The 26,508-nt window shown below is 40.7% G+C and overlaps 1 protein-coding gene and 1 pseudogene across 12 annotated transcripts in view; one reads left to right on the forward strand and one right to left on the reverse strand.

Annotated features, from left to right (window-relative positions):
• Nucleotides 1-2,914, reverse strand: part of LOC100582718 — a 31,795-nt pseudogene extending 28,881 nt beyond the window's left edge.
• Nucleotides 2,915-8,135: 5,221 nt separating this feature from the next.
• The window catches only part of C2CD5 (C2 calcium dependent domain containing 5), a 96,348-nt gene continuing 77,975 nt past the window's right edge, over nt 8,136-26,508 (forward strand). For 11 of the 12 annotated variants that reach the window (XM_030804831.1, XM_030804836.1, XM_030804835.1 and 8 more), the window contains exons 1-4: nt 8,136-8,362; nt 8,503-8,621; nt 17,591-17,677; nt 24,951-25,122. In XM_030804831.1, coding sequence (XP_030660691.1) covers nt 8,532-8,621; nt 17,591-17,677; nt 24,951-25,122 — 349 coding nt within the window. In that variant the 5' untranslated portion in view covers nt 8,136-8,362; nt 8,503-8,531. Of the gene's footprint in view, nt 8,363-8,464; nt 8,622-17,590; nt 17,678-24,950; nt 25,123-26,508 lie in introns of those variants that run through there. The other variant, XM_030804830.1, reaches the window with a different exon arrangement.

Below are 26,508 nucleotides of genomic sequence, written 5' to 3' on the forward strand. Positions count from 1 at the left end.
TTAATGTAATTCCACAATAATTTGTTGATCACATGAAGGGCACAGGACAAAGAACTGAGAATTGAGAGATGAGTAAGAAGCAATCCGTTCCCTCAGAGTGCTCATGGTTTAGTGGGGGGTGGGGGGGAGAGAGATGGGTAAATAATTATTGCATGGAAAATATAATAATAAATGTATTAGATTTAGTAGTAGCATAGGTGGGAGTGAAGAGCATATTTATTAGGAAAGAGATTAGAGAAGATGTAGAAGTGACTTTTGTAAAAGGCAAAAGATTTATACACTCTAAAGAGAAACCAGAGTATTGACTTTTGAACTGAGTTATGAATTCATAGGTGTTTGGTAGGATGACTATGAGAGAGATACTCCAGGAAGAAGGAAAAGTATAGTTTATTGGAAAACTACATGTAATCTTTAAAGACGTGAGTTCTTGGAATCACATTGTCTAGATTTAAAACCTGCCTCTATCATTAGAAGCTTTGTGACCTTGGGTAATCACCAGAGCTTTGAAAAGCCATAATTTTCTCATTTATAAAATGAAAGCTGATAATTGCTACCTCAGGATTTTAGGGAGCCTTAAAAGCTGTGAAACACTGAATTCAGTAGCTGGTGTGCAGCAAACCACCAATACACGTTAATTCTTGCTATTGATCATTTAAAATGCAAAAAGAGTGTCAGGGTATGAAGCTAAAGAAGGTAATCAGGAGTCACATCATGGTAGATTTGTCAGGAAAGTTAGCACTGTTCCCAGCATTAATTAAAACAAACGAGAACAATTATTAAGCAACAGTTCAACTGAAGTCAGGCTTAAGTCTACTAAAAATAGTTTTCAGGAAGCATCTTAATTATAATCTCTTGTTGATGAAGCCTAAGGCAACAAGCATGTACAAGTACCTTAAAGTCTACTAATTAGGAGGCTGAGATTGCTAACCTCTAATTGTGCAATTTGCAAATTTTTTTTACATTTCATTTTGTAACACAATGCATTATTTTCCATTAATATTGGTGCTAAACCTCATTTTTCTAATATTTTTTCTTTATACATTTCATATTTTTAAAAATGAGTTGGTAGTATGGTAATACTTCGATTTCACCACAAAAACTACTTCAACCCTACCACCCAAAACAACAAAAAACACTGATCATGCTGGGCAAGATGGCTCATGCCTGTAATCCCAGCACCTTGTGAGGCCAAGGCAGGAGGATGGCTTAAGCCAGGATTGAGACCAGCCTGGGCAATACAGGGAGACTCCATCACTTCAAAAAATTAAAAAAAAACTAGCAGTGCATGGTGGTGTGTGCGTGTAGTCCCAGGAACTTGGGGGGTTGAGGTGGGAGGATGGCTTGGCCCAGAAGATTGAGACTGTAGTGAGCTATGATCATGTCACTGCACTCCAGTCTGGGCCACAGAGAGAGACCCTGTCTCTAAATAAATAAATAAAAAACGTTGATCACATAGTGTAGCCAACCTTCAGAATTCTGGCAAGGGTATTTTTTTTTTTTTTTTTTTTTTTTGAGACGGAGTCTCACTCTGTTGCCCAGGCTGGAGTGCAGTGGCGCAATCTCGGCTCACTGCAAGCTCCGCCTCCTGGGTTCACACCATTCTCCTGCCTCAGCCTCTCCAAGTAGCTGGGACGACAGGCGCCCGCCACCTCGCCCGGCTAATTTTTTGTATTTTTAGTAGAGACGGGGTTTCACCGTGGTCTCGGTCTCCTGACCTCGTGATCCACCCGCCTTGGCCTCCCAAAGTGCTGGGATTACAGGCGTGAGCCACCGTGCCCGGCCCTGGCAAGGGTGTTTTAAGGGCACAGTCAGACTCCAGAAAAAGCTGCAGGTGGAACTAAGGAAATTCGCATGGGACCTATGACCCCTATCCCTTTGACATAGTTTGAATTGATAAAAGTTTCTCTAGTCCAAAAAGCAAGCAATTTTTTTAGATTTTTATTTTGAGGAAGTCGTTTTCTCTGTAGGAGTTTAACTTCTCACTTATGTGAACAATATTCCTGCCATAGAAGGAATTTTTGTCATGAAAAGATAATTCGGGATCACTACTGTTTGGAGTATTTACTCTATTGAGTATTTTTGAAGTTAAAAAGATCATACGGATATCTTCACTTAGGAATGAAATGTTACAATCTTGGAGACGGCATGAACTCTGATTTTGCTGATACTGGATATATTGTTAATGCTGATTTTGATAATTGGTAAGGACTGATTTGTTACATCTTATGTGTGCCTCAATTTCCCTAATATGGTCGGAGCCTGTAGATAACACCTTACTTTATGTATAGTTGGGTCAATTCTTCAAGATGTTTACCGCTCTCCATGTTCATTTCTTGTGGCTGACTATACTTTCCACGGTAGGAAGTCCTGACCTTCTGCTACTACTGTAGGTCTTATCTTTAGGCTTGCGGATGCTTAATAAGAACATTGAGATGATCTAAGCGCGGTGGCTCACGCCTGTAATCCCAGCACTTTGGGAGACCGAGGCGGGCGGATCACGAGGTCAGGAGATCGAGACCACGGTGAAACCCCGTCTCTACTAAAAATACAAAAAATTAGCCGGGCGTGGTGTCGGGCGCCTGTCGTCCCAGCTACTTGGAGAGGCTGAGGCAGGAGAATGGTGTGAACCCAGGAGGCGGAGCTTGCAGTGAGCCGAGATTGCGCCACTGCACTCCAGCCTTGGTGACAGAGCAAGACTCCGTCTCAAAAAAAAAAAAAAAAAAATGGTTTCCTCCATTCTGAGGCTTTCATCGTCAGGTGGGAAGTATAAAGCCTTCTCCACCTGTGGGTCTCACCGGCCAGTTGTTTGCTGAGTTTATGGAAGAGGCGTTGGAGGGTACCTCCGTTCAGATGTGTCGTCTTCCCCCAGAAAGGGCGCAGTGGCCTCAGTGATGTACACGGTGGTCACCCCCATGCTGAACCCCTTCGTCGACAGCCTGAGAACCAGGGATATTAAAGGTGTCCTGCGGCGGCCACACGGCAGCACAGTCTAATCTCAATATCTTTTTATCTGTTCCATTCCTTTTGTAGTGTGGGTTAAAAAAGGCAGTAAGGTCAAATAAGAATGATAACACAGGGTGAACACCCACTGTGACATTAGGAGTAATACTTCCCTAGGATATAAAAAACACTGTCACAGAGTATACACACAAGGGGTACACCCGCTGTGATATTAGAAGCAATATCTCCCTATAAGATGAAGAAAAATATCACAGGGTGTGCACACTGTGTGATCGTAGGAGTAATCTTTACCCTGGATATTACGACTAACATCAAGGGTGCACACACACGGGGTACGTGCACTGTGATATCAGGAGTTGTCTCTCCCTAGGATATTACGAATCATATCACAGGGTATACACTCTGTGTGTACATCCGCTGTGATATTTGAAGTCATATCTCTCTACGACATTACAAATAATATCAAAGGGTGTACACCCCTGTGACATATTAGGAGTAACATCCTTCTAGGGTATTACAAATAACGTCACAAGGTGAACACCTTCTGTGACATTTTGTACACCCTTTGTGACATTGAAAGAAACATCCCCCTAGGATATTACGAAGAATGACACAGGCGGTGTACACACATTGTGAAATCAGTAGTGAACTCCCGCAAGGATATTATGAGTTTTATGCCAGGGTCTACACGCCCTGTGACATTAGTAGTGACGTTTTCCCAGAATATTACGAAGAATATTAAAGGGTGTACAGGAACTGTGACTTACGACTAACATTTCCAGAGAATATTACACGTAATATCACTGTGCGTACGCCCCGTGTGACATTAGGAGTGACTTCCCACAAAACTATAACGAAATATTTCACAAGGTGTACACCTCTGTGACATTAAAAGTGCTATTTCCCTAGAATATGACGATAACATCACAGAGTGTACACCCTCTGTGATATGAGGAGTGACATCTTCTAAGGATAATAAGAGGAATTTCACATGGTGTAGAAGAAACCCCGTGACATAAGGAGTGACATCCCCCTAGCATATGATGAATAATATTAAAGGGAACATAGCCCGTGTAGCAATCAAAGTAACTTCTTCCCCTTAGGAGACTGAGAATAACACCCCACGGTGTACACACATTATGATATTCTTATTATTGTCCCGCTAGGATATTGTGAATAATATCACAGTGTGCAGAGTCCTGTGACATGAGGATGAACATTCCCCTACGTTACGGATATAGCAGGGTGTATACCCCCTGTGACTTTAGTAGTGGCATCTTCCCAGAATACGGAAAATAATGTCCCAGGGTGTCAACCAAGTGTGGCAGTAGAGAAAACATCCTAGGAGTAAAGGATTAACAGGGCGCCGCCCGCGATGGGGGAGTAATATCACCCCCCCTCTCCCCCCCTGGATATTACGAGCCACATCGCAGGGGGGCGAGGGCGCCCCCCCGCCCAGTACTAAGAGCCGGGGGGGAGAGGGGCTGGCTCTTACTCCCCGTATCGCAGGAGGTGTCTACAGCCCCTGCGATCTTGGGAGTAATATCATCCTCTCCCCCTGAATAGAAGAAACGATATCACAGGAGGATGTACACTCCCTGCGATATTGGAAGTAACATCATTTTCTCCCCCTAGGGATATTCGGAACAATATCAGAGTGGGTGTGTACAGCCCCTGCGACATTGCCGCCACTATCTTCCTCTCCCTCCCAGGATAGAAGGAATAATGTCACAAGGGGGTGTACACCCCCTGCGATATTCGGGCTATTATCTTCCTCTCCCCCGCTGCCTATTAGGAACGATGTCACAGAAGGGGTGTACACCCCCTGCTATACTGGGAGTGATAGCATCCTCTCCGTCCCTGGATATTAGGAACAATATCCCTAGGGAGTGTACACCTCCTGCAATATTCGGACTAATATCGTCCTCTCGCCCCCTGGATATTAGGATCAATATCACAGGGGTGGTGTGCACCCCCGGCGAAATTGGATGAAATATCGTCCTCTCCACCTTTGGATGTTAGGGACAGTATCACGGGGGAGTTCTCCGCCCCCTGCGATATTAGGAGTCCTATCATCGGCTCCCAACCAGGATATCAGGAACAAGATGACCGTAGGGATGGACACCCACTGCGCTATTTTCAATGATGTCATCCTCTACCCCCTGGCTACTAGGAGTAACATCATAGAGGGGTGTATGCTGTCTGCGATATTGGGAGTCATATCCTCTCCCCCACGAATATCGGGAACAGTTTTATTAATTATTAATATTAATAAATACAATTAATAGTAATCATCGATATTAATAATTACAGTAGAGACAGTAAAACTTAAGACGTATTAAAAACATTAACGATTACTATTAATAATTAATAGCAATATCACTATTAATAATAAAATAATGATATCAGTAATTAATGTTATTGAAATCGAGCATAAGGGATGTTGGTAATAAAACAATGATTAATATTAAGATTAATAACTAATATTATTAAAATGACATTAATAGTAACAATTAATTTTAATCACGCATAATCCTCTCTTTAAAATAATCATTAATGATTAATAACGTTATACTATTAATGAATATTACCACTGACAATTATTAATGAGACTGATGTTTAATAATTCACAATATTATTACTCCTAATACCGCAGGGGGTGTACACCTACCTGTGATATTGTTCCTAATATCCAGGGATGGAGAGCATGATATGAGTTTTAATATCGCAGTAGGTGTACACTCAACCCGTGACACTGATCCTAATATCCAGCGGGTAGAGTACGACATGACTGCCAACATAGCAATGAATGTATAGCCACCCGGTGATATTGCTCCAAACATTCACAGAAGAAGTGTATGATGTTACTCCCAATATCGCAGGGAGTGTACACCCCTTCCGTGCTATATTGTTCGTAGTATCCCGAGGGGGAGAGGATGATAATAATTGCAGCATCGCAGGCTGTGTTCATCCAGCCTGTGATATTGTTATTAATATCCTGAAAGGGAGACGATGATGTTACTCCCCATAATAGACAGATATTACTCCCCAAAATAGAGCAGGAGGTGTACACCCACCCTGTGATATTCCTCCTAATATTCGGAGGCCAAGAGGTTGATATTACTCCCCATATCGCAGGAAGTGTACGACCCCGTGTGAGATGGTCCTTAATAATATTGCCAGGCAGAGGGGGTGATATGACTACATATATCGCAGAAAGTGTACATCCCCCAGGGATATGGTTCCCATGATCCTGGACGGAAGGGGCTGATATTACTTTAAATATCACAGAAGGTGGACACGCCCCCACTGATATTGTTTCGAATTGCAAACTGGGAGAGGACGACATGACACCCAATATCGCAGGGAGTAGAAAAACCCCTGTGATACTGTTCTTAATATTCAGGGAGGAAGAGCGTGATCTTACTCCCAACACAGAGGGGTGTACATCCTCTGTACACCGCGGGTGGACACCCGTCTGTGCAAGAGTTCATAATTTCCAGAGGGAGAGATGATGGTACTCCCAATATGGTAAACAGGCTGTGAGACCACCGGGGGTCCTAAGAGCCAGGAGGGTAGAGGGGCTGGCTCTTACGCCCCGCCTCGCGGGGGGCACCTCGCCCCCCTGCGATGGGGGTCCTAAGAGCCAGGGGGGCAGAGGGACTGGCTCTTATGTGTTATGATCGATGCTTTCTTCCGCGCCCCGAGAGCCGCCAGTTTTGAGGACAGGGGAGGAGAAACACGCTCTTACACCCAGGTTGGGGTGCAGCTGTGAGATGGCAGCTCACTGCAGCCTCAAACTCCTGGGCTCAAGCAATTCTCCCAGATTCTCCCACCTCAGCTTCCTAGGTAGCTGAGACCACAGACGAGCCACCGGCCCTGCTCATTTTTGCATTTCTTGTAGAGAAGGGGTCTTACTATGTTGTCCCTTCTCCATGAGGCTGGTCTCGAACTCCTGGACTCAATCGATCCTCCTACCTCAGCCTCCCACAGTGCTGGGATTACAAGTCTGAGCCACCACACCCAGCAGCAGAAACTTTTTTTCAAGAGGCAACTTTGGATTTCAAGGTGACCTCCCCCACCCCGCCCACAGTAATATCTGTGACCCAGTGCACAATACAAGTGCCTATGACTGAATAAAAAATTTCACTAAATATTTATTTCGCTATTTGAGATGTGCCTGGTATCTCTATTTCTTCTTTTTTTTTTTTTTGGAGACAGAGGAGTGCTCTCGGCTCACTGCAACCTCCGTCTCCCAGGTTCAAGCGATTTTCCTGCCTCAGCCTCCTGAGTAGCTGGAATTAGAGGCGATCGCCACGACGCCCAGCTAATTTTTGTATTTTTAGTAGAGACGGGGTTTCGCCATGTTGTCCAGGCTGGTCCGGAACTCCTGACCTCAGGCGAACAGCCCGCCTCGGCCTCCCAAAGTGCTGGGATTCTGACAGACCTGAGCCACTGCGCCCGGCCATCTAACTCTATTTCATAGAAAACTGGAACCACCACACGCACCTGTACCCCTTCCAAGTAGAAACCAGCTAATTTGGTTTTACGAATCACTAAAGGCCGACTGAAAACACTCTTCTAGCAGTCTTCTTTTTTTTTTTTTTTTTTGAGACGGAGTCCCGCTCTGTCGCCCAGGCTGGAGTGCAGTGGAGCAATCTCGGCTCACTGCAAGCTCCGCCTCCTGGGTTCACGCCATTCTCCTGCCTCAGCCTCTCCAAGTAGCTGGGACTACAGGCGCCCGCCACCACGCCCGGCTAATTTTTTGTATTTTTAGTAGAGACGGGGTTTCACCATGGTCTCGATCTCCTGACCTCGTGATCCGCCCGCCTTGGCCTCCCAAAGTGCTGGGATTACAAGCGTGAGCCACCGCGCCCGGCCTCTTCTAGCAGTCTTCGCTGCTACTCCATCTATCAGAGCCCATCCGAAAAGCGGCGGTAGCAGCTGGGAAGGCCGCGGCCGGAGGCTGTCACAGAGCAGCACTCGCGCTTCAGCCCGCAAGATGGAGCGTTTCCCTCCAGGGAAGCAGCGCCGCACCTATCCACAGCCCCGACTCGGTGGATGATGCAGGATTCGGCCCATTTCCCTGCCCTCCAGCTTTCTCAAAGTCAGCCCCGCCCCCTTAATCTTTCCTCGGCGAGTTTAGTTTCGCCCCGCCAAGTGGGCAGAGCGCCGAACGATCGATGCTTTCTTCCGCGCCCCGAGAGCCGCCATTTTTGAGGACAGGGGAGGAGAAACAAGCAGGGGCGGCAGAGGCTCAACGGGATGCTGACTGGGTTTTGCTTTTCGTCCCAGCCCTGTGGGGCCGGGACGGAGGAACCCATCAAAGCCCTTCCTCCCGCCGCCTCTCCGGAATGAGGTCTTAGCGCCCGCGCCGGACAGCACCCTTCCTCCTGCGACAGTGAGTGGCGACCTGTGGCGCGACTGCCGGCCGCCCGCGCGCGCCCCCGCGCGCTCCTTCGCTGTCAGTTACCCCGCGCGCCTCCGCCCCTCTCCCGCCGGCCCCGCGCTCGGCGCAGACTCGTTTGTTTGTTTCTGCAGGAGCCCAAGAAGAGGCCGAAACCGAGACCATGCCTGGGAAGCTGAAGGTGAAAATCGTGGCCGGGCGCCATTTGCCAGTGATGGACCGTGCTAGTGACCTGACTGATGCCTTCGTGGAGGTTGGTGCAGGGTCCTGCCCCTCAAAACACAGGGAGCGCCAGGCCCTGTGAAGGATCTACCCACCTTGCCCCCAGCCCCTCAGCCTATTCCCTCCTCGATTGCCCTCCCGTCAGCCGTGGTTGTCCAGCTCTCCCACGAGGGATGACCGCTGAGACCTCAGTGCGTGCGATGGGTGCGCGGCTTGCAGGCGTCCGCGGCACAGTCCGCTGCGCGGGGAGGCTTGTGCTGTTCTGCATGCGGGGTTGACCCTGATGTCAGGACTCATTAACAGGCCACCTGCCACTCAGGAGATCCCAAGGCGTGGCCGCGCAGCCACCGACACACACACACACGCACACACACACACACACACACAAATGCCGGGATGACTCTGATGTCAGGACTCATTAACAGGCCACCTGCCACTCAGGAGATCCCAAGATGTGGCCCCGCAGCCACTGACACACACACACACCACACACACACACACACACACAGACAAATGCTGGGATGACTGATGTCAGGACTCATTAACAGGCCACCTGCCACTCAGGAGATCCCAAGATGTGGCCCCGCAGCCACTGAAACACACACACACACACACACACACACCGAGACAAATGCCGGGATGACTGATGTCAGGACTCATTAACAGGCCACCTGCCACTCAGGAGATCCCTCGATGCCCCGCAGCCACTGAAACACACACACACATACCCTTGGAAGGGGTGGCCGGAGTGGTGGACATTATGTTTAAGAAGGTGCATGAAGCCCTTTATGGGCACTTGGAGTCCCACAGTGCGAGGAAATCCACTCTCATGCCTAACATTTTGTGAGTCTGCCATGCACGTTCTAAAACACAGCTGCAACACTTCCTGCTCTTGTATAGACTGGTAGGTCTGATGAGGTGTTTCAGGGTAATATAGCGCCTTGAGGTAGGAAGTCAGTTAATTGCCATGGACTTAAATTGCAAAATTGCTTTTTAAGTCTAATGATTAGTTTAAAAGTCATGCAAATTAGTAAAGGCCTACGGCCAGAAGGTAATAACCCAGAGTCTGAAAGAAGCCAAGTAAAGATTGTAATAAAAATTGGCGTGATGAGGCAGAGCATTAGAGCAGTAATCATTTGGGCTATTAGTGCTTAGAGTTGATGGATAGATGTATCATAATATATAGCCCGATTTCATCTCAATATTCCTGATGTTTCCTAAATGTTCTCTAACCTAATAATTGTAGTTCACTGCCTTCCCCCCACCGCCGTTGTCATGGTGATTCTTAATCACTTCATTTGAGAAAGTTCTTGAGTGCTCTTGTGCCAGATGTTAGGTGATAGGAATCCGCAAATAACCAAAACATAGTGTTTGCTTTCCGGTAGTTCAGACATTGACCTACCCACAGCCTATTTAATAACTAATAGGTAACGTGTTGAATTTAATAATTGCCAGATCTGTACTAAGTACTTTTAAATTCTTAGTTTTCACAACAGTCCTGCCATAGGAGTATTGTTATTGTCCCATGTTACAGTTGATGTAACTGAGGCCCAGGAAGGGTAAATAATTTGCTTAAGGTTACATAGCTTGCAAACCTCCACAGCTTGACAGTTTGTTCTCTTAACCACTCTGCTAATACGGCCTCACCAAAGTGATGAATATTGTATTAGAATATGGAAACAATTCTGTCTCTGAAGGTTGAGAAAGGCTTCTTGTGAAAGTGACATTTGAAGTGGGCCTTGAAGGACACTCAGGATTTTACCAGGCAAAGGGAACATCAAAGGCAAAGGCATAGACTGGGATATCTAGTATGTTCAGGAAACTGCCTTAGTTTAGTATGTGTCTGGAGGAAAGGCTATGAGATATGTGGCTAGTGGAGCTTGTTAGGGGTGAGGCTGGAAAGCCCCATTTTCTATAAAACCTCATTTTCTGTAATATTTATAAGGAGGGACGAGGAAGCTGAATGCAGGTCACTGCAGCCTCCAACTCCTGGCCTCAAGCCATCCTCCTGCCTCTCCTGCTTCAGCCTCCCAAAGTGCTGGGATTATGGGCCTGAGCCACCACGCCCTGGCCAGGGGAGTTTTTTAAGCAGAAATAAAATAAGATCATGTTTGTATTAGTTTGTTTCTTTATAGGATGGCCTGAATGGGGATGCTATTGATGGACTAGACAGATGGGAAGTGAGGCAGGGAGATCAGTTAAGAAGGTGGTTAAATTATCCAGGTAATATGTGGGAATGGGAATAGGAATGGATTTGAACAGAAAGATTTGTGGGACATTTCTTAGGTTAAAATAGTCAGGCCTTGATAACTAGGTGGATTTTGCTGGTGAGGAAGGGGGCTGATTCAGGGGTTACTTATTACCTCCTTCTTTGAACAAATAGAGTGTCTGCTGTTTGCCAGGCTCTGGGCTAGTTACTGGTCTAGCTGATGTATATACATGTTGAATAAGACAGACTTGGTTCCTTCTCTTAATTCAGCTTATATTTTAGTGGGAGAGACAGATGTTTAAAAGGTAAATAAATTATTAAATATATAGTTACAAGTTGGGATGGGTGCCATGAAAAAGAACAATAGAAAGAGAACAACAGGGAACACCTACTTTAGGTTGAGTAATCAGGGGAGGCCCCTGAGAAAAGTGTTTGTCAAAACCAAGATCTGCTGGATGAGAAGGAGCCTGCTGCTGAGGGAGCATATTTGTGTGTGTAGGGGAGTGGGTGGACACAAGGTAACCCGGAGATCTCATGTAGAGATTTGGTGTGTTTTAGGAAGTGAAGGAAAATGCGTGTGTCTGGCACGTAGTCAGTGAAGGGAAGAGTAGTATAAGATAAAGTTGGAGAGTTAATCAAAGAACCAGTCTTGCAAGGACTAAGGCCATGATTAAGAGTTTGAATTTTACCCTAAATTCATTGAGAAGCCCTTCTTAAGATGAGCACTGTTGTTATATGGAGAATGGATTGAAGGGGAAAGAGTAGAAATCAGGCAGTTAGGAGATTCTATAATAGTTCAAATAACAGGTAATGTTATCCAAGGTGATGGATTTGGTAATGCGGACAAGTGGATGAATTCCAGGTATATTTTGAAGATAGATTAAAAGATGACTCCTAGCTTTCTGAAGTATTGGGTTTTCTGATACTCCAGGGGGATGGTAAAGATTGAGGAGGATCATTTTCCATTTGAGAATGTTAGGTTTGTGATGTCTATAGGGCCTTTAATTGGAGATGTTAAGGAAGTGATTTATGCTGTGGCATTCAAAAAAAGAGGTCTGAGTTAAAAATGGCACACAAGCCAGTGTTTTTCAACTGTGAGACCCAGGACTCCCTTTAGATAGCTGGTATTTTGAAATCTACCCTTTCTATCCTGGCATGATATTTTTTAGTTAATATATCCTTACAATTAAAAAATCAGTACCACGGTTTAACTATAACAAATAGAAGTATTTGTTGTTGTTGTTATCATTATTTTTTTGAGACAGAGTCTTGCTCTTTCACCCAGACTGGAGTGCAGTGGCGCGATGTTGGCTCACTGCAACCTCCGTCACCTGGGTTCAAGCGATTCTCCTGCGTCAGCCTCCAGAGTAGCTGGGATTACAGGTGCTCGCCACCGCGCCCAGCTAATTTTTGTATTTTCAGTAGAGATGGGGTTTCGCCACGTAGGCCAGGCTGGTCTTGAACTCCTGACCTCAGGTGATCCACCTGCCTTGGCCTCCCAAAGTGCTGGGATTACAGGTGTGAGCCACTGCGCCCGGCGTGTTGTTATTATTTTAATGTGGAAGTACTTTTTCATGACCATAATAGAAAACATGAAGTAATCAGATGAATCAATGAATTCGGCTTTTGTATGTATTAGACACTGTACTGGATCCTGGGGATATAGCAATAAATTTAAAAAAACTTCAGTCATGGAACTTACATTTTAGTGGGAGGACAGAGAGTTCATAAATAAGGTAAGTAAAAGATACAGTATGCTGGATGGTCTAGTTTTCTCTAGATTTTAGCATATACCAAAAATTACTTAAGAATAATATATGGAGAAAATAAAGCTGGGACACAGAATAGGGAGTGCCTTGCCTATGTGAAAATCACGCAAATGTGACTGCTTCTCAGAGTGAGACAGTTGTGTAGTTTTGGCATCTCAGATCTTCATTGCCATTGGTTATCTGATTTTTCAAAATAGTCAACTCATGGGAAAAAGCAGAGTTGCCTCTTGATTTACATGATGGTTGTAGTTCTTGACAATTATGTACATTGAAACCCGATTGTAATACTTTTATCTGTAAAACTGAGGTTCTAGGTAGGGTTTTTTTTTTTCCTCTTTTTTTTTTTTTTTGAGACGGAGCTTTGCTCTTGTTGCCCAGGTTGGAGTGCAATGGCGCGATCTCAGCTCACTGTAAACTCTGCCTCGCAGGTTCAAGTGATTCTCCTGCCTCAGCCTCCTGAGTAGCTGGGACTACCAGTGCACCACCGTGCCTGGCTAATTTTTTGTATTTTTGTAGAGATGGGGTTTCACCATGTTGGCCAGACTGGTCTTGAGCACCTGACCTCAGGTAATCCACCCGCCTTGGCCTCCCAAAATGTGAGGATTAGAGGCATGAGCCACCACACCCGGCCTTGTAGGTAGGTTTCTTACCCATGTGATTATCTAGTGGGACATTTGAAAATCATGACATGGTAAAAGTCTTCATTGTTGGAAACTCTTTTGCATTGAAGAATACCTGGCATCGCTGGCCCTTCCTCACTTAATGCAATTACTATTTTCCCCAAAACCACTGCTAGAAATGTCGAAAGCTTCTTTAGGAGTTGGAGTTGGTTCTGTCTTTTTTGCAAAGCTTTAGGAGTTGCTTCTGTCTTTTTTGCAAACCTGTGACTTAGGGGAAGGGAGAGAAACAGGATGAATCCTTGAAAAAACTTGATATTAAGAGGTTTATTAGAGGAGGAGGACTAGAGGAAGGAAACTGAGATTGTGAGCCAGTGGGTGGGCGAAAAATGGGGAACATAATGTCTTAGAAGGCAGGAGAGGAAGTTTCTAGGAAGAGGAAGGAAGCTCAACTGTCAGATGTCACTGGGGTCAAGTAAGAAGTCAGAAAAATTATTGGATTGGACAACATGGGGGTTGTGACAAGAGGCATGATGAGGATGGAATCCCATCTTGTAGTGATTTAAAGAGAATTAAAGTACATGGGAAGGGAGGAAGTAGAGCATGAATGGGCAACTGTTTCAAGATGTATGGCTATGAAGGGGAGAGGAAAAATAGTGTGGTATTTGAGAAGTAGATTTAGTACTTAAAAAATAAATGAAAAGATACAGAACCTATTTGTGTGCTAATAGGAATAATCCAGTAGAAAGGGGAAAAATTAATGCAGGAAAAGGGGGATAATGAAGGATTACAATATAATAAAGGGATAAATGCTTGATACAGAACAAGTTCATAGAAGAGGGTGATAATGAAGTGTGGGCTAGTCATGAGAAACCTTTATCCTGGGCCTGGAGGATGGTAAAATTTCCAAAGGCAAAGAGAAAAAGGAAGAAAAAATTTTCAGGTGACTAGGACAAACTTGATAAAAGCAAAAGAAGAAATAGAGTATGTATTGATGTAATTGAATGTATTTCAGTTGAATGAATTTCATTCATATGTGATCTAAAGGAAGATTCTTGTTGAATAGAAGTGGAAAATAAATCTGGCTAGGAAAGGGGGATACAGATTACTGAGTAGTCCAAAAGTTAGGAGGAGAGGTCAATACAGTTGAAGCTGTCTTAACAACCTCCGTTAACTGACTCATTCCAATCCTTAGCGCTCTGCATCCTTCCATAAAGCGTATTCGTAAATACTCCTCTGGGTAAGACTACTCTCCAGTGTGCCTGGAGTTTCCCATCAGTTGGCTGATATACTTTACCAAGAGGCAGTTGTGTTTATTCCCAAATCTGCTTATGTCAACTGTATTTGTTACTACATTTTATTTAAACCTTATATAAATGAGTGAATGTAAAGATATGGAAATGGTCACTAAAAATTGCTCTTGAATTAGGTGGAGAAAAGATTGTAAAAAATAGAGGATTCTTTGTTCATACTTTTTAAAGCAACCTAAACTGGAAATCAGAGATGAATGTAGCTTATGCAAAAAAAGATGACGAAACAGTTGACTTACGCAAAGAAGAGGTCTTAGCCTTACATTAAAAGACAGGAATGAATGTTTGTTTATATGTTTTATCTTAAAATGTTTACAGTTTGTATTATTTTTAGTGATCCTCTAATTTAACCAAGTTATTTGATTAACTGATCAAGTATTGGTCCTGGTTGCATTGATTGAGAGAATTTCCACTATATATGACGTTAGGAGTGTAGGGACCCAGTGAAGACCAAGTAATACTTCAAGACGAGTAGTCTTGCAGGAATCTCTAGAGTAAGAGAGGGTTCTGTACAAGTGAAGTATTAATGGAAATATATCTGAATATTAATGTGTGCTACCAATTGTTTGGCTAAACTACATTGTCATCTTGTGTTTTTCTAGGAGCCTTTGAGGGAACAGGGAGAGGAAAATAAATATTTAATGAGTATTTCCTATGTGCAGACATTTTGCTAGGTCTCTACATGCGTTATATCATGTAATGCTCACTTACAATCCCACTTTTCAGAGGAGGAAGCCAATTTAAATAACAGGTTAATAACTTTCTCAAGCTAATTTAGCTAATGAGTAGGTAAAGAGAATGCTTTACTTTACTGGGGGAAATCTCCATTAAAATCCCTGATGTTCTTTAACAAACTTATAAGGCATTCATTTAATTGCTGAGTAATAAAATGTCCTTTTAATTAAATTAAGACTAAGTGAACCGAGATTCTCCTGTACTAGAGTGGAAATCATCCAATGTTGGCAAAATACACACTCCAGCCTTTTTCTTTTTGTTTCTTGTCCTTCATTTGTTTGCTTGTTTGAAAGACTGGGTCTTGCTCTGTCGCCCAGGCCTGAATGCAGCCTTGAACTTCTGGCTTCAAGCAGTCCTCTTGCCTTAGCTTCTTGAGGAGCAGGGATTCTAGGCACACACCACTCTGCCTGGCTGATGCCTTTTCTTTTTTTCTAAAGTCTTTTTTGTTTGTTTAAAGCAGTTTGTGGACTATCGGATGTTTATTTAGAATGAACAGTTGCACGACAACAAAAAGGCACAGTATAGCACAACTGTTAATAGTGGGACAAAACTGTAGAGTGCTCTAAACTTCTCACTTAAAAAATCATGTACTACTTTTGGCAGTCGAGCCAAATCCCTTAAGTATATTTCGCTTTTGAATGATTTTGAATGTTTTTATAAATCATAACAGTATTTTACTTCATGTAAAGCAGCTTTAGATAAATTAAACAATAAGTATTTTCATCATGCCTTGAATATTTAAATAGAATGAAAATTAAATTAGTAATTAAACAAGAACCTCTATTCTTCCTAAGTTTTTCCTCATTAAGTTTCATTTCTTTATCATTGTGATTAAAAAAATTATGCAAGTAATACTTGAATGCTCCCCATTTAAAAAGATTCAAACACTCAAATATAACTTGAAAACCCTTTACTTTCTTCTTACAATACTGTACTCTATTCCCTACACCCTATCAATCCCTTCTTCAGAGATAATTGCTGTCAGTTCTTTGGCTTATATTAATCTATTCTTCATCCCCTTAAAAAATACTTGTGTATCTATATTGCATTTTTAGAAACAAATATAATCATACTTTATATATTCTGCTACTTGTTTTTTAAGTTATTGTGTAATTGATATCTTTTCGTGACAGTACATATAATCGACTCCATTCTTTATAGGTCACATGATTTGTTCAGTCACTTTCCTGCTGAATGACTATATTTTTGGTGGGGAGGGCTTATGTGAAAGTACTTTTGTAGGTTAAATTCCTGGTAGCAAACCTAGGATTCTGTAATTTGAATGAAAATAAAGTTATTGCCATTTGAATTTTAATTTTTGATGTTTTTGGGTTTTAAAATAATGCATTTAAAATAGGTAGTATTATGCATGGTTCAAAATTCAAAACATACAAAGTGAGTCAGCTTCTCTTTCACAGCTTCTCCTTTAACCAACCTCTTCTGCTCTTTCTAGTGGCCACTGTTACTATTTCTTGTATATACTTCTAGAAATAATGTGCACATATACAGACATATACCTATTATATGAATTCTGTCTTTTTTTTTTTTTTTTTTTTTTTGCTGAAGAATGCCATATATCTGTGGTAGAAAGATGTATCTTGGAAGTTGTTCCTTATCAGTGCAAGGAGAACTGCTTTATTCTATTTAGTGCTACATTGTGTTGCTTTACCATATAAATTTAATTAGTTCCATATTGACAGATATTTAACTTGTTTCCAAGTTTTTGCTACAGTAATGCTGCTGATGTATGCCATTGTGTACCTCTGTGGGATAAATTCTAAGAAGTAGAATTGCTAGCTTAAAAGGGATATAAGGCATTTAAAATTTTGATATATGTTGTCAAATTCTCTGTAGAGATTGTTCTAGAACTCCTACCAGCAAAGTATGACAGTACCTCACCAATTCTGTTTTCAAACCTTTTGATCTTTGCCAGCCTGATAAGTAAAAATATTTTAGTTTGCATTTCTCTTAGTATGAATGAGGTTGATCATTTTTTGATGTGGTTAAAGACAGCTGTATTTCCATTTCTGTGACTTGTCTGATCATATCCTTTGCCTATTTTTTCTATTGGGTTGTTTATCTTTTATTGCTCTGTACATGCTCTTTAGAAACGGAGGAAGTTAGTTCTTTATGATGTGTGGAGCTGGTCAAGCAGAGCAGTGGGTGATCCCTTGTTGTGGGTATTGTTATTAGTCTACAAGCTTACCTGGATCCATCTGTACCTTCTTCCCTTTGTCCCAGAGGATAACAGTCTTTTGTCCCCTTTATGGTTAATCCTTCTATTGGTTGGCTGACATTAAAATTTACTTTTATTCACAGTTTTGATATTCATATGTGCATGATTTCTTATTTGTTTTTAGGTAAAATTTGGTAATACCACCTTTAAAACAGATGTCTACCTTAAGTCACTCAACCCTCAGTGGAATTCAGAGTGGTTTAAATTTGAGGTAAGTTTTTAAATGTCACCATTTTTGAGTGTGTTTTTTTGAGGTGACTCTTTTTCCTCAGGAATAATGAGAACCTTTTATTTCAGGCATAGTAGTATTTCTACATCATGAAAATATTTTCTTTTCTGCTTACCTAGGAATATTAAATCTAAAAAAAGTTATATTACATTTAAGAAAATATAGTATATGATAACACATGAACAAAATAAGTCCTCAGATGTATTATATTATTATTATTGTAGTTTTCTCTAGATTTTAGCATATACCAAAAATTACTTAAGAATAATATATGGATTAAAATAAATTTTTAAAAATTGTAGTACTATATATTGTGAATATTGCCATTTAAATCATTTGTAAGTGTACAATTTGGTAGCATTGATTACATTCACAGTGTTTTGCTACCATCACCACTATTTCCAGAACTTTTTCTTTACCCTAAATGGAAATTGTGTACCCACTAACTAATAACTTCCCATTCCCTCTTCTCCTTAGACTCTGGTGACCTCTAATCTACTTTCTGTCTCTTTGAATTTGCTTATGCTAGCTATTTCATATAAATGGAATCATATAATACTTGTCCTATTGTATCTGCTTTCTTTTACTCAGCATAATGTTTTCAGGGTTCATCCACACTGTAACATGTATCAGAATTTTATTCCTTCTTCTTGCTGAATAATAACCCATTGTATGTGTATGCCACATTTTATTTTCTAATGGAGTTATTTTTATTGTTGAGTTATAAAAGTTCTTTATATATTCTGAATATTAACTCATTATCAGATATATAATTTGCAAATATTTTCACTCATTCAATAGGTTGTCTTTTTACTTTCTTGATAATTTTCTTTGATGCACAGAAGTTTTTTAATTTTGATGAAGTCCAATATATTTATTTTTGTTTTGGTGTGAAACGAAAGAATCCATTGTCAACTCTAAGGTCATGAAGATTACCCCTATGTCTTTTTTTGTAAGAGTTTTATGGTTTTAGTTATCATATATAGGTCATGGATTCATTTGGAGTTAATTTTTATAATGGTGTGAGGTAAGAGGCCAACTTCCTTCCTTTTTTTTTTTTTAGACAGAGTCTTGCTTTGTTGCCCAGGCTGGAGTGCAGTGGTGCGATCTTGGCTCACTGCAACCTCCATCTGCTGGGTTCAAGCGATTCTCCTGCCTCAACCTCCGTAGTAGCTGGGATTACAGGCATGTGCCATCATGCCTGGCTAATTTTTTTGTATTTTTAGTAGAGATGGGGTTTTGCCCTGTTGGCCCGGCTGGTCTCAAACTCCTGACCTCAAGTGATCTGTCTGCCTTGGCCTCCCAAAATGCTAGGATTACAGGTATTAGCCGCCACACTTGGCCCCAATTTCATTCATGTATGTAGAAATTCATGCATGTAGAAATTCAGTTGTTCGGGCACATTTGTTGAAGAGACTGTTCTTTTCCCATTGATTGGTAGTCCACACAGAGACTTGAGGTGGTTATGTTCAAATGGCTCATGGCGTGGTGATCTGAGGGGACTTCTCCAAAAGGAGAGCCTCCCATCTCTTCACCCAGGTCTCTTTTCATTCCTCCCTTCTTCCCACCTGTGCTTCCTTCCTTGAGGCACTTGAACGTAGAGGTCCCTAACACTCATGTTCTCCTCTTGTGCTCTTCTTAGGAAGTCCGTCGTGTTACTGTTAGAACGTCTGTTTTATGTTGCGCCCAGCCACCTCCCTGCAGTTTCTGCCCTCTTTCTCTACATCTGTTTGTTTTTTCATGGGTTGATTTGGTCTGTCGGCATGCCCCAATCCTCCAAGAGATTATAGGGACTGTACTAGGCTTTGAGAACAACAAGATGACATACAAAAGGAGATACAGTTCTCACTTACAGACTGCTTATTATAGCCCAGACACTGGTGAAGTGCTTTACATGTGTTACCCTCATTCAATTCTCACAGTGCCATGAAGGCACCTTTTATTTTAAGATGACTCAGAAGTCCAACCCAGAGCTAGCTAAGTGGTAGAGTGAGGATTCAAACCGAAGTCTGCCTGACTCCAAAGCTGTTACCAGACCACCACACCTTCATCTTACATTCTCCCATTCTACCCACCATCCCCCCTTCCGAAGTTAAACATCTTTGTCAGTTATTGTTCCCTGTGCCAGCAATGTTTTCCCTCCTTTTTTTGTTCTTCTTCACTGCTATATCCTCATCACCCAGAAGAGCATGTAATAGACTCTCGGTAAATATTTACCACACATATCGCCCATTTCTTTGACACCATTTCCTTCACCCCTCAGCTGGAACTGAAATTTTCTTCTTTGGAATTTTCACTGGACTACTTAAGAACCTTGTGAGGACCAATTTGGTTTTTCCTCCCCTGCGATTTCATGCTAGCCCTTATATTGGGCAGCATTGTGGCTGCTGTGCCTTTTCTGAGGCCTATTTCATAACCACTATGGAGCCTGGGTAAAGTTTAGCTCTTGCAGGGTAAGGTGTCATTCTTCAGTGAAAGAGAACAAGGGAAGGAAAGTATTGGTTTGCTAGAAAGATGCTTTGATCATGCTGGGGAACCTGCCAGATTCATATCTGAAGATGGAAGAAATGACACTACGATTTTTAGGCACTGCTTTGCTTATGGTTTATATTAGGACCGTGATCTTTCTTTTAGTGTTGGAAGGCACATTCTGTAGTGGTTGGGATACTGCATAGCAGCCCTCTATTGGAAAAGCTTAAAGGTCTGGATTAAGAGAAAAGAAATTCTATTTCTAGTGCCTGCTAATTTGCAGATGACCTCAGACAGCCTTACCATTTGGAGCCTCTGTTTTTTTCAAACGTGAATCCTTTCCAGAGTAGTATTGAGGTGGCTATGAAGCATGTTGCTGTATGTTAATATGAATTGCACTAGTAAAAAAAAGAGAATAATATATATAAACTGTTTTTTTTTTTTTTTCGAGACGGAGTTTCGCACCTGTTGCCCAGGCTGGAGGGCAATGGTGCGATTTTGGCTCACTGCAACCTCTGCCTCCCAGGTTCAAGCGATTCTCCGGCTTCAGGCTCTTGAGTAGCTGGGAGTACAGTCATGCGCCACCACACCTGGCTAATTTTGTATTTTTAGTAGAGACAGGGTTTCTCCATGTTGGTCAAGCTGTTCTCAAACTTGCGACCTCAGGTGATCCACCCACCTTGGCCTCCCAAAGTGCTGGGATTACAGGCGTAATGCCCATCCCGGGAATAATATTTTTAAATCACTCAGCATTTTGGATAGACATTCAGCATTTGGCAGAAAGTGGGTTTAAATATTAGCATTTTGGGGTTTATCTTCTGTTCTTTCGTTAATGTATAGCTAGTCTTAGTGGTGTAGGTGTGCTAAAAAAATAGAACTGCAGTTTGAAAAGCTTTTGTTGCTAAACTTAAATCTCAGTTTGTATAAGAAAGGTGTACCTCATCTGTAGACTCAGAGCATTTATGGACAGTGACAGCTTTTATTTATTATCTCTGTGGAATATAACTGTGTTTCTCAAAATTACTACCTCATCAGAGTAGCTTGGCTGTGTCTCAGTATTCTATCAAAAGGACTCAGTTATAGAAACTGTTATTCTTAACCTCCCAGTAACTTTCACCCAAAGGTTTTCAAGCAGATGGATCTCTCTAAGGAAGATAATTTCTAGTTTCTGTAAACTCCTCCTCTTTTAAAATGGACTTCCATGTTATCTGCTAGAACATTGAACTGGAAGTCAGTAAATTTTTTAGGACTTTACCTTTGAGGCAAATTAAAAAAAAAAAGAGTTGGACATAGATGTAAGGATTTATTTCTGGACTCTCAACTCCATTCCATTGGTCTGTATGTCTGTCTTTATATTATTACCATACTGTTTTGATTCCTATAGCTTTGTAGTGAGTTTTGAAATCAGGAGAGAGTCGTACAAGTTCATATTTTTAGTTGATATTTTCATTGTGAAATATTTTGATTCTCTTCTCATTTTCTTTTGTGTATATGTACAGATTTTTCTTTTAGCTGCTTCTAAAATGCCACTATGTATTTCAAAAGACCCGTTGCACATGTATTCAGTCTATTGTGGCATTTTAAACTACATTATTAAGGTAAAGGTGTGGAATATATGAGTGAAAAAATAATCAGAATAACTTCCTTATGTGATTTCAGATGGATTTAGAATTAGAGTCTATCTTCATTACCCAAGCAAAACACTGGAATGTTTATATAGTTTATTTTGATAGCCTTCCCCCCCGCACTATAACCTAGAAATGGTTAAAAACAAATAGTTTTCATTACATTGTTATTGGAATGGTGGGAGGAGGCAAGCTTCATGTGTCAGAGTAATTTTCATGATACTAGGAAATATTAAAAAATGATATTTCATTTTAATGATGATGGTAATAAACTGGTATTTTTTAAAGCTAATGAGTACTCAAGCAGCTTACTTAACAATATGAAAAATAATATATTTATTTTCTGAAATAAGGGATTTACCAGGCAGTTCCCTTAAAATTTAGTAAGTTAGTGGCTGGGTGCAGTGGCTCACACCTATAATCTTGGGACTTTGGGAAACCGAGGCAGGTGGGTCACCTGAGATCCAGGGTTCAAGACCAGCCTGGGCAACAGGGTGAAACCCCGTCTCTACTAAAATACAAAAATTAGCTGGGTGTGGTGGCACGCACCTGTAATCCCAGCTACGTGGGAGCTCCGAGGCCCAAGAATCGCTTGAACCTGGGAGTCAGAGGTTGCAGTGAGTTGCGATCACACCATTGCACTCCAGCCTGGAAGACAGAGTGAGACTGTCTTAAAAAAAAAAAATTTAGTAAGTTACTGTTTTGACTAGTCTTCCTGAATAATATATATGCTGTGAAAAATGTTCTTAAAACTTTGTGTTTATAGTTAACATTGATTATGTCGTACTTTTTTTAACCGTTTATCAGTTGTTAATTTCATTCAGTTATATATATATATATATACACAGTTGTGTATATATACATATACATATACACAGTTGTATATATACTGTATATATACACAGTTGTGTATATATAGTTGTATATATATACAGTTGTGTATGTGTGTGTGTGTGTATATATATATATATAGCACTCAAATAAATGTCTTAAGCAAAATAGATGTTTTTCTCTTATGTGAAAGAAATGTTGTGCCAGGCAGTGTAAGGGTAGTATGGTTGCTCCACGCTGTCATTTCAGACTCCATCATCTATACATAGCCTGTGGTTTCTCTTAAAATGATTCAAGGTCCTTTTGGCTCCAGTTTAGCACCTGGAGTTCCAGTGAACACATGAGTGTTCCAGGCTGGCAGAAGGAGCTAGAGTGAAGGGGAGTCCAGGAGGAGGAGCTGATGAGTTAACATAACACTTTCAGATGAGCAAGCCTTCTTTAACAAGTTTGCCCCCTCCCTACCAAGCTCTATGTAATGATTTATGCTTGTATCACATTTAGTTGCAAGGGAGGCTAAGAAATGCAGTCTTTTAGCAGTGCATATTGCTAATTTAAACATTTAAAACATTTCTCAGAAAGTCTTAATTTATAATATTTTGCGATTCCAGATAGGCTTCATTTACTCTACTAAATATTCTTAATTCATTATGATTAACTCTTGAATTTCCGTATTCATATTATTCATCTTGTTAGCTATCTATGTATCACAAGCTATTTTTAGTCACTTAGTTGTTAGTATAGCACCCCCTAATGTCAGGGAAGGGATACCTTAGTGTACCATGAGAAAAAATGATAATACTCAGAGGTGAATGTACAGGTGGTTAAATAAGTATATACAGAGAGTATTTTTAATGGAGTTAGAAATTGGGGGGAATGTCTTAGAGTAATGGTTAATGGTTTGGTTTATGATTCTTTCTCTTCTGTTAAATGTATACATAACAGAATGGTAGTGGAGAGAATGCCATTGGATGACAGATGATTCGGAATGGATTGGGATTCAAAATGATCATTTTATTTTAACATTTCATTATGGAAAATTTCAAGCATGCACAAAGATAGATTAGTATATTGAACCTCACCCACCTTTAACAGCTGTCTACATTCTACTGTTCTTATTTTGCCTTTTTAACTCCCGCACACCCTGGTTTTCCTTGTGGGGATATTTTAAGGCAAATTTGAGATGTTATATGATTTCATCTATAAATTCCAAATTATATACCTCTTATAAAGAAGGACCCCTTATAAATAAACAAAACCTTAGATCACATTATCACACTAATGGTATCAATAATTCCTTAATATACTTTAATTCTTAAAATAATCTTCAGAGGCTGGATTATTAGCTTAACATCAACAAGAAATTAAATAGGGGATAGGGAAAGGCATAAATGTTTCTTATCCAAGTTTAAAAAACCAACCAAAGTATAAGGGTTGCAGAGCTATCACTTGACCAAAGCATATATAATAATGATACAGAGATTTTAGCCAACCACAGACTCAGTCTTAATAGTATGGTATGTCTGATGTAAAGAAGAACATCCATAGACTGCATTTTAAAAGTATAATTTTCTAATTATAGAAAATAATAATCCTTTGGTATTCTGTCCCAATCTTAATACTGTCTATAATATGTTCCCTTCTGGCCACTGTATTTGATGAAGGGGGCTGGTAAATTAGATAATGGCATGATATCCAGAAGATGGCAGCCAAAATAGTGAGTATGTCTTTCATGAGGGAGAAATCATTTTGCACTGTTTTCCATTGTAAATCCCTCTGTTTGGCACAGTGTTTGGTATATGATAATAACTCGATAATGACTAAATAAAAGGGGAGAGGGTAGACGTTTATATCATGAACTTAATTTGTGAACTTAGGTTGTTTTTTCTTACACATAATGTTAATTTTGCTTATGGTTCTGTTCTCTGAAATCGCCCTTAGAAATTGTGGTGTCATTGTGCTCAATTAGCATTCTTCTCTCTATAGATACTACATGAACTCTAATATGACATTCCTTAGGCATTTTTGCTATGTATCATAGGCAAAGTTGTAAAACACAAGATAATGTGTAAAAAAAATTGAGATTTAAATTTTTTTGTTGTTAGTCATCCCACTCTTGTGCTGAGAGATAAACTTTTTTTCTTTAGAAAGATGGGATATTGTGTACGAAAAGGAGCTATAACTTTTTGTGCGTTAATTATTTACTTTGGTGCTTAGAAATCTGTAAGATTTTATTTGCATATGTGTCATCCTTTTCATTTGATATAGGTATACATTTGTGGTAATTAAGATTTAAAAACTATATGAGATTTAATTTTAAGGTATACTTTTAGGTGGATGATGAAGACTTACAGGATGAACCTTTACAGATCACAGTTCTTGACCATGATACTTACAGTGCAAATGATGCCATTGGTAAAGTGTACATTGATATTGATCCTTTACTGTATAGTGAAGCTGCAACAGTCATCTCAGGATGGTTTCCAATTTATGACACCATACATGGTAAGGAATAATAAGAAAGTATTATAAGTAACAATCGTAATCTTTTTTATTTGTCCTTAAAGACGTTTGTACTCTATTTGGTGGTTTAAACTATATATCTTTAGGCTAGGTGCGGTGGTTCATGCCTGTAATCCCAGCATTTTGGGAGGCTGAGGCGGGTGGATCACCTGAGGTCAGGAGTTCGAGACCAGCCTGACCAACATGGAGAAACCCCGTCTCTACTAAAAATACAGAATTAGCTGGGTGTGGTGGTGCATGCCTGTAATCCCAGCTACTTGGGAAGCTGAGGCAGGAGAATCACTTGAACCCAGGAGGCGGAGGTTGCAGTGAGCTGAGATCATGTCCTTTGCAACAAGGGCAAAACTCTATCTCCAAAAAAAAAAAAAAAAAATATATATATATATATATATCTTAAGATGATGCCTTTTTAAAAATAAACAAATAATAGTAAATTATTGTTGGTAAAATTGTTGCTTCTCTGAACATAATTTGAGATAATGCTTGCTAAATTTGTATAGTTTAGTAAGTAAATACATGATTTAAAACTGATCTAGTATTGATACTGTGTTTCTAAAACACATTTTCAAACTGATTAATAATGATTTTTGTGCTTAAAAGTTACTTGAAAGTTTTTTGTTGCCTCCCGGGCAGGGCCTCCCGGGCAGCTGCAATTGCAGGCACGTGCCATGATGTCTGGCTGATTTTTAAATTTTTTGTAGAGACACGGTTTTGCCATATTGGCTAGGCTGTCCTTAACTCTAGAGCTCAAGTGATCCGCCTGCCTCAGCTTCCCACAGTGCTGGGATTTGCTTTCTTAATATTTTAGTAGGTAAATTATTTAGTCCGTTTTCTTAGGTCTTCCACCATAAGTATGAATTTGACATGAAGTCAGGACAGTCAAGTGAAAATATTTAGTAAATGTTTAGAGGTAAGAGCTGGGTCATTCTTATTTATCAGAGCATGTTTTGAAAACCCTTATTCTTGGAATTTTTTATTTACTTAATTTTTTTCCCACTGTGTTGCCCAGGCTGGTCTCAAACCCCTGAGCTCAAGCTGTCCTCCTGCCTTGCCTCCCAAAGCACTGAGATTACAGGCCTGAGCCACTACTCCTGGCTTGGAATTTTTTAGTTAGCTTACTTTAACTTATATTCATTGAAAAGAATAAAACTTCTTTTGTTTTGAATCAGATTCTTGCATTAATTGTTAAGAATATATAATCTGAGATCATAAAGATCTGAATTTTAATCCTGGATCTGCCACTTAACGGCTATTGACACTATGTAAATTACTTAATTTTTATTAAATATTAATTTCTTCCTTTGTAAAATGGGGATGATACTACCTTATTGGGTTGATGTGACCGCTCTGAGATACTACCTGTAAAGC

Source organism: Nomascus leucogenys, chromosome 23 (assembly GCF_006542625.1).
Source record: "Nomascus leucogenys isolate Asia chromosome 23, Asia_NLE_v1, whole genome shotgun sequence".
NCBI classification, from domain to species: domain Eukaryota; kingdom Metazoa; phylum Chordata; class Mammalia; order Primates; family Hylobatidae; genus Nomascus; species Nomascus leucogenys.